The 14,653-nt window shown below is 37.9% G+C and overlaps 1 protein-coding gene across 1 annotated transcript in view; it reads right to left on the minus strand.

Moving 5' to 3' along the window:
- Nucleotides 1–1,707: 1,707 nt before the first annotated feature.
- Nucleotides 1,708–14,653, minus strand: part of LOC101731554 — a 33,344-nt gene continuing 20,398 nt past the window's right edge. Inside the window, exon 5 of the mRNA XM_004914854.3 lies at nt 1,708–3,050. Coding sequence (XP_004914911.2) covers nt 2,907–3,050 — 144 coding nt within the window. The 3' untranslated portion in view covers nt 1,708–2,906. The remainder of the gene's footprint in view (nt 3,051–14,653) is intronic.

Raw genomic sequence — 14,653 nt, forward strand, 5'->3', positions numbered from 1 at the left:
CTCAACTTTCCATACTAGAAAATAATCCGGTATGATCAAATAGCTGCAATAGCATTATCATTGTAGTCAACGGAATTTCAGGCTATGATATAGTGGGGGGAGTACTGATGACCATTGCTATATGCAGGGAAGTAGCAGGGATCAGATTACAGGTAGTGATGAGCGAATCTGTTCCATTTTGCTTCACCATAAAATTTGCTAAACAACAAAAAATTGGGAAACACGGAATATCAGAGCAAATCCATGTCTGGTGAAAAAATGTATTCATCGTTAATTACTAGAAATACAATTAAATGACTTTACACTGCAAACTAGGGATGCACCAAATCCAGGAATCAGTTCAGCATTTGGCAAAGATTTTGCCGTTTTCAGCAGGATTTAAATTGGGCTGAATCCAAGCGTCTGGCTGAACCAAATCCGAATCCTTAAAATCACGTGGTTTTTGGTTACATGAACATGGAAGTAAAAACAATTTCAAGTGTGTGTTAACCCTTCCATAGCCTAATTTTCATATGCAAATTAGGATTCGTTCAGTATTCACCTGAATCGTTCACAAAGGATTCGGGGCTCGGCCGAACCCAAAAATAATGCATTTGGTGTATCCCTACTGCAAACAGCTTGTGATTACCGCTCAGTACAGGTGTGGGACCTGTTATACAAAATGTTCTAAACCTGGGGTTTTCCAGATAAGGGATCTTTTTGTAATCTAGATCTCCATACCTTAAGTCTAAAAAAAAAATCATTTAAACATGAAATAAACCCAATAGGACTGTTTTGGTTCAATTAAAGATTAACTATATCTTGGTTGGGATCAAGCACAAGGTACTGTTTTATTATTACAGAGAAAAAGGAAATCATTTATAAAATTAGAATTATTTGCTTAATGGGAGATGGTCTTCCCATAATTCTGACCTTTCTGGATAATGGGTTTGCATAAAAGGGATCTTAGAGCTGGAATACAAATTGAATCAGTTGCTGTATGTTACACACATAATCAATCAGTCTCAGTCTAATCCATTCCATTTCCATTCATTTTGCACTTACATCAGTGCTACTTGGCTGATGCATTTTTATGGATGCCAAAAATAATACCACAGAACAAGGATAACTTTTAATTTTAATTTTTATATGGAAGAAGCAGACATTTCTATAATAATTACAACTGGCTTGGGATGTATGTAACATTATTGTACTATAAAAATGTATTATGTATATAAATTTCCAATACTGAGATTGCATGTAAGGTCAATGCAGATTTCACAGTGTTTTCCCTCAATCTAGAAATAAGGCAATATGGTTCAAGTACTTGAAAGAAATAGAACCAAATTTTAGGGTTCTATATTCTGATGCTTATGTTAACACTGACATTAAAAAAATCTTAATTTATAAGTAGGAACATGTAGCATTCATTAATATATACATGTACTAGGCAGTTTCAGACACCAAGAAAAAAGAAGATTCTGTATACGGTATGATCCAATTAAAGCTGGCCATACATGGGCAGATCCACTCACTTGGCGATGTTGCCAAGCGAGCGGATCTTCACCCGATATGCCCACCTACGGGTGGGAAATATCGTAGAGGCATGGAGGCGAATTCGATCGTTTGGCCCTGGGGCCAGGCCGATCTAACCAGGCCGATCGATATCTGGCCAATTTCAGGCCAGATATCGGTTGGCCAGGCCCCTCGGTTCTGCCCCTACGATAAGCTGCCAAATCGGTCCAGCTATAATCGGGCCGTGTATGGGGACCTTTAGGCTGTGAAATATTTTGTTGGGTATGCAGTTTTGACAATGGGTGTGCAGTAAGGTGGGTGGATCTGGGCAAGATCTAAATTATCCATTGCACTTGTTTGGAAACAATGATTAAGGCCACACCTAGCATACTTTCCGCTTCCGTCCCTAGGTGTGACTTTAGCCTAATATGTTGGTATGAATTATTTTAGGTTAATAGAAAGATTTGCTGTGTGCACTACAAAGGGATAGCGCCATGCAAAAATTCACGCACCCACCAGAGCAAGATCTGGTGTAATTTCTGGCAGCGAGAATCAAAGCATAGTACAATACTCTGGGTGTAACTAACAAAGCTTTCCTCCAAAGACAATGGGGCCCATGTAATTAAATAATCAGGTGTCCCCATGATAGCAGGCCATTACTATTGTGGTTCAAATATTGCCTTGCCTGTCCAGGGAGGCATGGCAAAGATATTGCATCATAAAAAAAATATTAGTGTTCTTCCCTCCAGAAATAAAATCCCCCAGAAACCCTATAGCAGTGTCCCTTGTTGTCTCACCCTAATGGTGGCCTTGGAGACTAGAGCATGTGTTGGTAGGTCAGATTTAGTAAGGCAAATATCAATCGACAAGCCAGCTCTGTCATTACTGCATGTCCTATGATGAGGACCCCCTAAGGACAAGGACCCATTGTAGCCTGCATCCTTTACCACTCCCTAACAGGCTTATCTGAATTACGCACAAGTTAGGTGATGGGTAGAGGGTGGAAGGGTAGCTCTGTATTCATAGAGGTAGCTGCTCTAAAACTGTGCAGAAACCTGCAACAGTTCTATAAACAAGGAAGGCAGAATGCAAACAGCAGAAACTTGACTTGCATTCAGTTTTTGAACTTTGCACACAGAATAAAAAAAGATGTGTTGCAGACAAATGTGTTAATTTTGGTGAGCTTAAAATGTGCCCACAACAGCAGAAATGTAATGGCAGGAACCTTACAGTGCCATTAATTAGTGGCAATATATAGGAAAACCATATTCCTCCATCTGCCGAACAATATAGAAGATATCCCAAGTTCTCAAAAATATGATCAACTTCTAAAAATAAGATACTCAAATGTTACAGCATTTTCTTTCTTCAAGAGCAACGTGTGCTGTTGTTGTTTCTGTCAGTCTGAAACATTAAGGGCCATTGTTTACACCATCCAAGAAAAGTTGGTCGTCTACCATATCTGCTTCCTCAAGATCCATGTCCTCTTGGTCTTGTGTGAGCTGTTCGACATCATCATCAGAAGTAGAGGGATGTGTCAAGATGATCCTTGGGATCTTGAGAAAATTAAATGAAAAGTTGAACTTGGATAAAATAATCCATATAAGTATGATAAGTACATTTATTTTTTAAATATTTCATAGGAATGCATCTCGCATTTTCTACCCCTTCATCACACCCTTCACAAGGATTTTTAACTGGGTGATTCCTATCTTCACCGTGTCCAAGATATACACACCACTGATGAAAGCAGGCCTAAAGTTCTGAATCTGATTATTTGGTCTGCACTACATTGTTTATAACTGGTCCAGGAATAAAACCGACAACACGCAGGTGAGACATGGGTATACACATGTATTTCTTTTTCACTCTGCTTATTTGGCACAAAATGCAGCCTGTACTTTGTTAGCTTGTTAGCCATGCACATCATTTACATAAATAGGTGCTAAGCTTGTAAGACAATATGGGTGCAACAGCATACAGAAAGGTGTTTTACATGGGCATACTTGTGCCTGTTTTAGTTAATGAGGCCCTGTCCCTAAAGACTTGCTAAACCTAGTCAATGGCATGGTTGGACTTTGTTAATTTCCCCATAAACCAGACGGGGGTTGACGTGATTGGCTAGCTTGAATATATTGCAATATATGGACAAACGATCCCTGTTTTTTTACAGGGAAGGGCAAAGGATCTCTTGTTTCTGAACCATTGGTTCATTCCTAGTACAATGAGTGTCTCATCTGCAGGGCCATTATAATAAAAGGGCAAAAGGGGCAATTGCCCAGAGATAATACATTAATACGCTTATTTATCAATTTTCGAGTTTGTAAATTTGAGGGTTTTTTTCTTAATCAAATAAACTTGCATATCAAATGCTTACTTATATATTAATAAGGAAAAATTGTTGAATGAAAAACCTTGAATTTTTCGAGTTTATAAACTCAAAAAGCTTGAAAAATTTGAGTTTGCAAATATGGCTTGAGTTTGCCTAGGATGACTCCTTCTGACTTGTATAGAAACTCACTTTTAGATGGAGAATTTTTATGTTCGAGTTTTCGGCTTTTTTACACTTAATAAATACCAGACATTCGAGTTTATTTAACTATAATTCTAGTTTATATGTACTAAAAAAATTGAATTGTGAAAAAAACTTGAACGTTGAATCTCCCCCTAATAGAACAAACAGGGGTCAAAACAATAATAAATACTAAGACTAAGTGCTAAATACTAAAGAGATAAGTTGAAGGCGGTCCCTGCCCCATAGGGCTTACATCCCAAGTGGATAGGGTCACTTACAGACACAAATAAAAAGATATTAATTGCTGCTATTAATTGCTGCAGTTTACAGTAGTTTTCATTGCATAAGAGCCAGGTCTGAGGCAAGTGCTATGAGGAATTTCAAATGTTACCTGTCAAAGGCCAATTCAAAAACAAATGTATGTTTTTTCCATACCATTTTGATTCTATAGCTAAACGTTTTATCATCATTAAATGAGTCAAAAGGTAAGGTGACATTCATGCAGGTTCTCCATCCTAACCACATATATGGAACAACAAAATATAAGACTAGATTACTCGGGACTTAAAACACTTTTCCAGAGCCTGCAGACTTTTTCTTTATTGACGTGAACATTTTTTTTCAATCTCAAGTGCCCTGTTGTGTCTGAAATTTTGAGACTGCAATTGCTACTGGGCAGCGGTGACACCCCTTCCCGAGAGCACCTAGTTGTTGCAAAAAAAATGTGCGCGGGTAATACTTTGGGAAAGTAGCTGTGGATTTGTAAAACCTGGGAATTTAAAGGTCATTTTTAATTTACAATATTTTGATAAGCAAGCATCTCTTCTCTAGACACTTTTCTCTTAATCACATCGCATTTCACTCCCACACGTATAAGTACAGACTCCTGTCTGTGCACTGACTGTGCATCCTCACTGATGTCAAATAGATATAAAATAGCACATTTATTGTGGCGAGTTTGAAATGTCATGCTTGGGGGCTGATTTTTGACTAATCACTATTTTACTGAACTCTGCTACCTTATGAAAACTCCCTCTTTTGTTTATTTTAATACTTTGAAATGCGCCAGATTAAAGGAAAATGAAACACCTCTTGAATCAATAAATATATTGCATTACACACACTTTCTCTCCACTCACAAATGCAATTGCAAAGAACTCCATAGAAACAGTAAAATTAGATGGTTTCCATTGATAATGGCAAAACATTTGTTTGCTTTAGAAATACTACTATAGCTTATATAAATAAGCTACTGTGCCGCCATGGGGGCAGCCATTCAATCTGAATAGGGCAAAAAGGCACAGGCAAAGGTCACATTGCAGATAACATATAAGCTCTGTAGAATACAATGGGTTTAGATTTTACCCAGGGAGATAAACAGGGGTCAAATACCATCTATGGTTCTCTACAGGATTAAACCCTTAACCCTAAAAAGGGATATTTGTTGACAAGAAATAGTTTGTTCACTACACAAAACTAAAAAGTAAATGTAAAAGAAAATATTTTCACTTTCTGACATTACGGCTCCCTTAGCAAACTAGGTAGTTAGTTTATGACTGTTTACTATATTACAGATTAGAGATCACTCACTATGTAGTAGGGCCATGTGTGGTTAGTGGATTTTCGCCATAAAAATAGTGATTTTGCTTTAGCCCTTTACATTTTCCGGATTAATCAGGGAGAATTTCGCAGTGACCCAGACCTGTTTTTCTTTATTGCAATGCTTTTCACATCCAAAGTTTACTATAGTTAGTTTGTCCCCATACAACTTTACTTCACAGACACACATTTCTCTCTTACTAACTAACAACTTTGAACTTGATAAGAGAGCCTAACCAACCTGGAGTAAAAATTTTTGAACAATGGTCAGCAGGGATGGGCCAAGAACTACACCAAGTAGTATTTCAGCCAGAGGCAATACTATTTGGCTCAGTGTTCTACCACCATTCTCTTCTTCAAAACTGAGCCAACCCCACTTTGCACTCTGCCTTTACTGCCTACTGCTAATCCTGGCCCTGAAAGTGAGGGTGCTCCTGTGTCTAATTACAGGTTCCCACCACTCCGTCTGTTGTCTGTCATCCGTCTGGATCACCACACTGCATATCCCTACAGAACTGATTACTACACAATTAGGGGTGAATGTATTTCAAGGTTTGCACAAATACATATTTTGTTTATAATAAAACTGAAAAACTATGCACATTTGAAATTTGCAGAGTAATAATTTCTAAAAATAGTGTCTAATGGTGGTTTCATTAATGCTACTAAACTACTCATTCAGACCATCCTCTATCCTGTCACTAGCTAGCCATGGTACACTGGGCAAGGAGAGCCTTCTTCTAAACTAAATTCCTTATATAGACTCTAAGCTTTTGGTCCTCCCCATTTCTAGATATTTCCTAGGGGAAAAAAATAAAACTGAAGCCCAACCTTATGGATTGCTGCCACCTGCTGTCCTATTGTAAGAACTACAATTAATTATACACATCATACTTAAACTCAATTACATTTTTCCGCTATTAAGCCAAATTACCACAAGTAATCCAATTTACTATGGTGATTCTAATGTAGCGAAAGGAGGTTGCGTTTTCAGGACATTTGACACCTGCGGTAGTGCAGATTTAACCACGGGCAACAAATCTTACTGTGTGCCATCACCCTAAAGGAGCATATCCAGGCAATAGGAGGGGACAATTTGGGGTACTTGGGCACCAATTTATAGGATGCTACTAAAAACTGTGTCCCATATGAATTCTTAGTTACAAAACGAAGCCATAAGTCACACACATTACTTATAAAAGGCCAGAAAACATTTGCTTTCGGTGAGGTATCACTGAAGCCAACTATCAGTATCCCCACATAGTCTCTGACTAAATACAGGTGTAAAGTGCCATGTTTTTTGGCCAAAATGCACTTTTCCCCTGGGACAAGACTCTAATAGATACACTCCCAGATCAGTTCCACATTTCTGTATTTTCAATCCAGTGCAAAACAAAGAGCCCAGCATGGGTATAAACTACTATGTAGTGTATGGATCTTTTACAATGTTAAGCATTCCAGCAATAAATGTGGACATAGATGTGTGTGGAGGTAATGTCAGTTTTCTGTATTCCTATCAGCTGTATTCCTTACCTCACATAGCATTAGCCAAACTAGGCTAGCATTAGGGTGCTTAACACATTTGTTCCCAGCTACAGAGGGTAGCCAACAAGTAATGCTTTGGCTGGATAAACCTCACTGTTATTTTCCAGTGCTGTACATGACAGTACATCCACAATAGAAAAGGTTTTAAAGATGCTGACATTACCACTGATACTGTACTGTACATCCACAATAGGCATGAACCTAACATGTGCTCTGATGACTTCTTATATTCAGCAGTCTGTATATCATTACATCTGACACTACAGCTCTAGGTGTGCATTGTAAATTGCAGATAATTTAAGAGAAAGATTTTTTAAAACATGCAGGTAAGCTATAACATTTAAGTATAATAGGTTTGAGTCCCATGAGGATTCTGCTTTGCTAACAGTTTCTGCTCACATTTCCAGCCCCTTGCTGAGAATGCATGGATAGAATGCCAAAGATGGGACTACAGATAAAGTGTTCAGAAGTGGAGGTGTGCAAGAAACAATTGCTTCTCAAGGTGCTTAAAATAGTTCATTGATTTCATATAACCTATCTTTTTTCAAGGTACAAAAGTTGTATTATATATTCCAACGCTTAAAGTGTTTTTTTCTCTTTCAGGCATTATCTTTTAAGAGGTTAGCACAATTGAAAATGTATTGTGTAGTCAGTTATTATCGGATTACAGATTATTAACCTAGACTACTAAATCTGCATATATATACAGTATATACTGGATGTAAGTCTGTCCCCATCTGTACTGAACTTGCCCATCATTCAGAAACTCAGGTTAAATAATTGATTTTATTTTCTAACTCATAGTTGACCAAACAAATTCCTGATTAGTGGCATTCAGCACTGCACTTGTGCAGTTTAGGGCTTATTTATTGTTATTAGGGGTTATTTACTGACAGTGGGGTAGGGTGTAGAGTGCAAAAAACAGGCATAAACTGCCATTTTTTTTGTGCTTTGCAGCGGGGCTGTATCCATGACAGGCACATAGGTGTCCCCTTACTTGTACTTCATTCAAGCACACAAGCTAAAAAAGTGCAGCCCCTTGAATGCAAGCATTTCTAAATGAGCCCTGAGTGGTATACTAGCCCTTACTAGTAATAGCAGGACGATTAGTCACCCACGTTTAAATCTTTGCAGCTACTGCAGGCAACTAATCTCCCCAAAATGCCTTTCCACCGGCAAGGTATATGCCTTATACGTTTCCTACAACGCATATGCTTTCCCACTACCAAGTCACTTTATTGCCAGGGGGAAGTCATTTTGTGGAGATTAGTCACCTGCCATAGCCGAGATATACTGCGGGTTACTAATCTCCCCTTGCAACATGGCCCTAAGGCAATGCCTTTCACTTTATGTTTATACAATGTCAACCTATAGAGTCTGCAAACCTTATTTAATTAGTGATAAATTCAAGTAAAATGTTTTTTGAAGTAAATGTGGCTTTCCCATGCTTTCTTGCTTTTTTTGTTAACTATTCGGTCCATTCATGTTCCTTGGTCTCTATAGGATATATTTATCAGTTACTATCAAGCCTCCCTCCCTTGTGCTCAGCTAATAATTAGATCACACTGGCCCCTAGTGGTTTCTAGACTTAGCATCCTACTAAGCACATAATGCTGCCTTCTTTGCATTTTGCTGCAGTCATTAGTGTAAGCCTCTACGCATTAAATAAGTTAAACACTAGAACCAACACATTTCTTTTACAACTTCTATGCCAATATGACAAAATGCATATTAAATATTTGCTATTCATCAGAAAAGGAAATTTTCCCTGTGGTTATGTGTAAAGTGTCAGTGCTTTTCTTTCACTGCTATGGCATTTAGCAGAATAAAACTGCCACTTGTGTTGACAGAAACACATAAAACATTTCCTGATCCCAAACACAGAATAGCAATTACTTTAATCATTCAAATGGCAGTGTCTCAAGTATGTATGGACGGTGTGCAAGTTACATGTAGATACCTGTCTGTTACTCTTTACATCAGAAGGAAGAATGCAGAACTTCATTTACATTTTTTTGTAAACTATGTATATGGAGATTAAAGATTGAATCAATAAATATATCTATAAATTGCTCTTCTACCGTATTTGCACATAGAGCATGTGGCAAAAAAGCCAGATATCATAGCAGTGAAGAAAGGTTGTAGAAGAGACCTAGGGTTGAGTTTGAATCTAGGCAGAAATAGTAAAAACTTTGAGTTTTAATTATGTAAATCATGAAACATTAATATGTAATATTTTTAATGATTAATTCATTGCAGTTATAAAGTGATTAGAATGAGTTCTTTGAACTGAGGCAGCATCCAAAAGGTTTTCCCCTTTATTCACTTTTCTTTTCATATTAGAGATATCATTGTCTCTTTAAAGGAAGGTTAACAAAATAAAACTCAATATATTCTCTTTTGACACTGAAGCAGTCTCTATCGGTAAAAGGTGCTACACAGAAGCTTAAAGTTATTTTTCTCTCAGGTAGAAATCTGACCTCAGTGTGAGAGCCCAATCATTTCTATAACTATAGCCTTGTGTCTTGTTGTGCTGATAAGTTCTACTTGCAGCCTCTGCTCTGTGTATTAACCCAGCCGAGCTGGGGACAAGAATATTTTCTGTTTAAGATATCTACAAACTTTCTTAAAACTGAGAGATTTATATGTGTTTCATGGTAACATGTACATCCATATTTAACACAATAAGAGAAGGCATGAATTAAGTAGAGGGGGTGGGTGAGAGCTAATTAAGGCAAGACTAATTATGGGGGGGGTCTGGAGCATGCGTGAAAGAGGAGGACACCCCAAGGCACATTCAAATTCCAAAGTATGTCATACATAGTCATTATTGAATCTGTCCCATTTTGCTTTGCCGCAAAATTTATAAATTTGGGGTGCGCATGTCAATATTTTACATGCACGTCAAAAAAATGCCACGCGCCACAATTTTTTTTTTTGCCACACGCCATTTTTTGCCAGTTTTTTGACAAGCAACAAATTTTTTGGACACGCACAACAATTTTTGAATGTGCGCCAAATTTTTCTAGGCCAAAGTTTTTCACCAATTTCTGAAAAAAATCTGCCAATGGCAAAATGTGGAAATTCACCATGAATCCATGCCTGGCGAAAAATTCCACTCATCACTAGTCATACACTGATACTCCCTTGGGATGGACTTGGCAGGAATCCCACATCCCCCATGTGACACCCTTTAGCAGACCTGGATCACCTTTAGTTAAACCTCCAGGGAATTCTCTAACCTAATTCTCTTTCCACCTGGGAGAGATACCTCCAATCAGTTACTCCTATGATGGAGCTCAGTGCTGTTCTTTCAAGTTTAACCTATCTGACGTGACAGGAGCTACACCTACCACTATCCAATACATCATTCACTGGGACCTGTTCCCGGACTTGACCAAGAGCCTAACTCCATTGGGGCCTTTCCTAGACTGGGGCCTAAACCCCAGGCTCCCCAGAAACCTTCAAGTCCCTCCAAAAGTAGTCCAAAAGTCCAAAGAGGAGGAGCAACCTGCTCCCACATACTATATCAAACTATCATGGAAAGTGGTCACCACCAAGCCAAAAAGGAACACATCCTATACAGGTGTACAGGATGCAGGTACCGGGACTTCCTAACTGAAAATGGAGGGAAAACCTAATAAGGGGATTCAGCCAGTAGAACATTAAACCCAGAGGGTCTCTAAACAAGATATACATATAGTAGGCTAAATAAATCAACTTTTTAATAGAGAAAGTATAATACAAAAGCTCTAAGGATGAGTGTGCATTATAACTTCCATACCAGAATGTAGGAAATCTGTAGTCACCTAAACAGAACAGTAATAAAAATCTTGAACAAGGCCTATACTATATCTGAGAGAAACCAATGTACATTTGTAGGGACCCATAGGGTTAAACTGCCCCTATAGCTTTAAACCCCTACTAGTTCCTTATCTCTGCTGTTACTGGGCAAAGACCCATGTATCTAGTTCATCCTTTACCTTATTGCCTTATTGGTTATTTGGGTTGACCACACCCCTTACAGTCTCATATAATGTTTAGCAGGAGGGTGTGTCTTCCTCTTTGGCTGCCTCTGTGTCTCAGGTGAGGGTCCACTGAGCCTGGGATCAGAATAAACCCCAGTAAATCCAAGCCATTGCCCCAGAGATTAACCTCTACTCTGGTGAAGTCGGGGATAGGGACCCTGTGAATAAGGATAATCCAGAATATCAGAATACTGTAAGAGTACTCTCTAGGAGAGTAAGATAAAGAGAACTAGATAGCAAGATAGCAAGGCTCCAACCAGGAGGTTAGCTGGAAGTATCCTTCGATACAGGCAATGTTGCCTTAGCCTAGGGCTACGGTTAAGACGCAGGATACAGGTCAGTGTAAATCCCTGATCCATAGTAGGCTGTAGGACCCATACAAGCTAAAGGTATTCAACCTGAGGATTGAGGTAGCTATCCAGACTGCCCTCCATAGTGGTGCTGTGCTGACAGGTGCTTTACCCTGCCCAGTCTCCCAAAGAAGTGGGATAAACCGATGGCATCCTCTCTTGCTATCCTCAGATGGTCTCTGCTATATCTGTGCCTTTGTGAGTATAACCCTGCATTGCTATTTGTCTCTGACAATAAATCTGTTCTATTGTTAAACTGCGAGAACCTTCTGGTGTCCAACTTTACTGCACACAGCTACAGTGAGTTGTAGTAACACTACACCCCAGCTCCGAAGGTCATTTCCATCTAGCGAAGGCCCATCCTGTCTAAGAGAGTCGCATGTACCCCATGCTCTAAACCTATACTAGCCTGGGTTTGACTATTTTATAGCCAAATAGGGGTTACACATTTGTTTATTTACTAAGATAATTTTGAATCACTGAGGCACGCACTAAAGATCAGCTATTCTTTCCATAACTATCAGCTCACAGACGTACCCTTCACACTGTCAAAAGTTCTGTTAGTTTTTCAAAATCTTTTTGGCAAAAGTGGTGAAAAGTTTTTTATGGCTGAAATCCTATTTAAGTATTACCCTGATAAGCTGTATCAGTTCAGATACTCATTATTCATCTGAGCATCTGAGCAAAGTGGTAAAAACCTTTCATAGGTTAGGTTGTGTCCCCAACCTTCAATCAGATCTTTGGCTGCAGGAGATCTGGGTATCTGGGCAGTATTGTAAGGAGCTTTTCCCCTTTAGAGCTTTATGACCTTTGCATGGATAGAAAGGGAAGCCATTGTATTTCAGTGAAATTATAGTAAATGTCTTGCTATGATAAAAGTATTTATTTTCTTCCAAAAGCTTTACACGCAGTAGCTTACGTTCTTTATCAAGCTTTATCTTAAGTATTCCCTCAAGGGGTTTAATTACATACTGTAGCTATGATTGCAGACCATTTACAAAACCACTGGTCCTCTGCCTGCCTCTAAGAGTGATGCCTCTTTTAAATCTAACCACAAGTTTATAACAGTTACGACATGTGTATAATATATAGCCAAGTATAACTGGCAACTAAATGAATAGTTTTTTGACGAGAAATGTTATTAACCTGTTTATTCCTCCTTCAAATATTCAATGGTCAAAGACTTCAACAAAAGCTGCCGTAATTGTGACTTTGAATGATTCTGTGGTTTTTAAACATGCATCTAAATTACTTCACTGCTTCATTAAAATTTTATCCATCCACCAAGTCAAATAATTGGCTGTCTTGCTAGTTGTACAACTGCCATGTTAAGATCAGTCATCAAATACTCTATGGGTCCTATTTATAATACTATAATGCTGTAATGAAATAAGCCTAAAACAGTGTAAAACGCTATGTAAAATAAATGTTGAATTTCAGCCTCCAACTGCCAGATTCTACACTGTTATTTTACATAAGTTCTGGCAGAAGAAAAAAACAGGTGAAAAAAATGATGCTGTTTTTTTACTCTGCAATGTAAGGCAACTTTTGTAGCTGTTTTTTCCACAGCAAAATAAATAGACCCCATGTGTCAGATAACAAGCTACAAAGACTACTTTTTTGAGTTGCTGTCATTACTTGTTATTGTCTTCTCCACTTCTCACTTCTAATATATCCCTGTTACTATCATCCAGGACTGAAGTGATTTCAGTACTGGTAGGACAAACATTGACCACACTTTGCTATAAAAAGTAAGCAATAAAAGTGCATAACAATACTACAGCATCAAGAGCCACTGCTTATCACTTCAGGGTTCAATGTCCAAAAATTTTTAAAAATGGCCAAATCCTTATCACTAGGTCAACTAAAGTCAGCCAATATCCCCTTATGCCCATTTAATATAGGGCTGAAAGGAGAACTGACCTCATTTTCCATTTAATGCCTCCGTCATAATAAAGTCATAGAACAGTACTGTACATACAAAGTGTATACAGTATACCTTTAAATGTATATTTAGTACAGTACTGTAACTATAATACTAGCATTAGAAAATAAAAAACTGATCCTCTCCAATACACCCATATCCATTAAAGGAACAGTACTACAAAAAAATGTGTTTTTAAAGTAATAAAAATATAATGTACTTTTGCTCTGCACTGCTAAAACTGTTGTGTTTGCTTTAAAAACATAACTATAATTATATAGTAGTGTATAAAAAAGCTGTCATGGGGGCAGCCATTCAAAGGAGAAAGAGGTCAGGTTACAGACAGCAGATAAGCTCTGTAGAATATAATGGTGTTCTACAGAGATGTTATCTGTTATTTAACCTGTGCCATTTAGTCCTATTTCAATTGCCTCCATTGCTACACAGCAGCTTGTTTATATACAATAGTAGTATTTGGGTTTTTTTTTATAATAGTAGTATTTCTGTTTTACCAGTACAGAACAACAATACATTATATATTAAGTACTTTAAAACATGTTAATATTTTGCTGTTACTTTTCCTTTAAGCACTGACAATGATTGTAACTATTTATTCCATGCCTGTACTCTATTTAATCAATGTTTTCTATTTTTTTCAGATTTTCAGACTGAATAATTTTAGTGTTTATCTGATTCCCATGGTTTATGAAGTGCCAGGAAGTGATAATGACCAACTTTCAGGAAATACTTCAAATATGTTTCCTGTCTGAATCATTAACAAATTATTTTAACCAGAGTGAGAGAGAGAGATGAGTGTCATTGCTGCCCCTTCTACTATTAAATTGTCTTTACATCAACTCCTTTTGAGGGCAATCTGCTATATAAAACAATTGATCTACAAAAAGATGCTGAAATGGCTGAATGTAATACCAACACGATACACAACATATCAGTTGGTCTGTTTACAAAATATTTTTTAAAACGGAATGCATGCCCTTTTTTCTGTTGCTAGTGTAGCCAGAAGAGTTTGATAGATAAGCACTGCAGCGTCTGCTGTCTGCCACATTGGCAGCTATAAGCACTTACATTCTCTCCTTGCTGGATTCTTGTCACGTCCTACCGATTCCTACTATGTAAGGGACAACAGAGGAAGTTTAAAGATTATGTAACATTTTGCTGCAGTATACTGAAAAACACA

The sequence above is a fragment of the Xenopus tropicalis genome, chromosome 5 (genome assembly GCF_000004195.4).
Source record: "Xenopus tropicalis strain Nigerian chromosome 5, UCB_Xtro_10.0, whole genome shotgun sequence".
NCBI lineage: Eukaryota > Metazoa > Chordata > Amphibia > Anura > Pipidae > Xenopus > Xenopus tropicalis.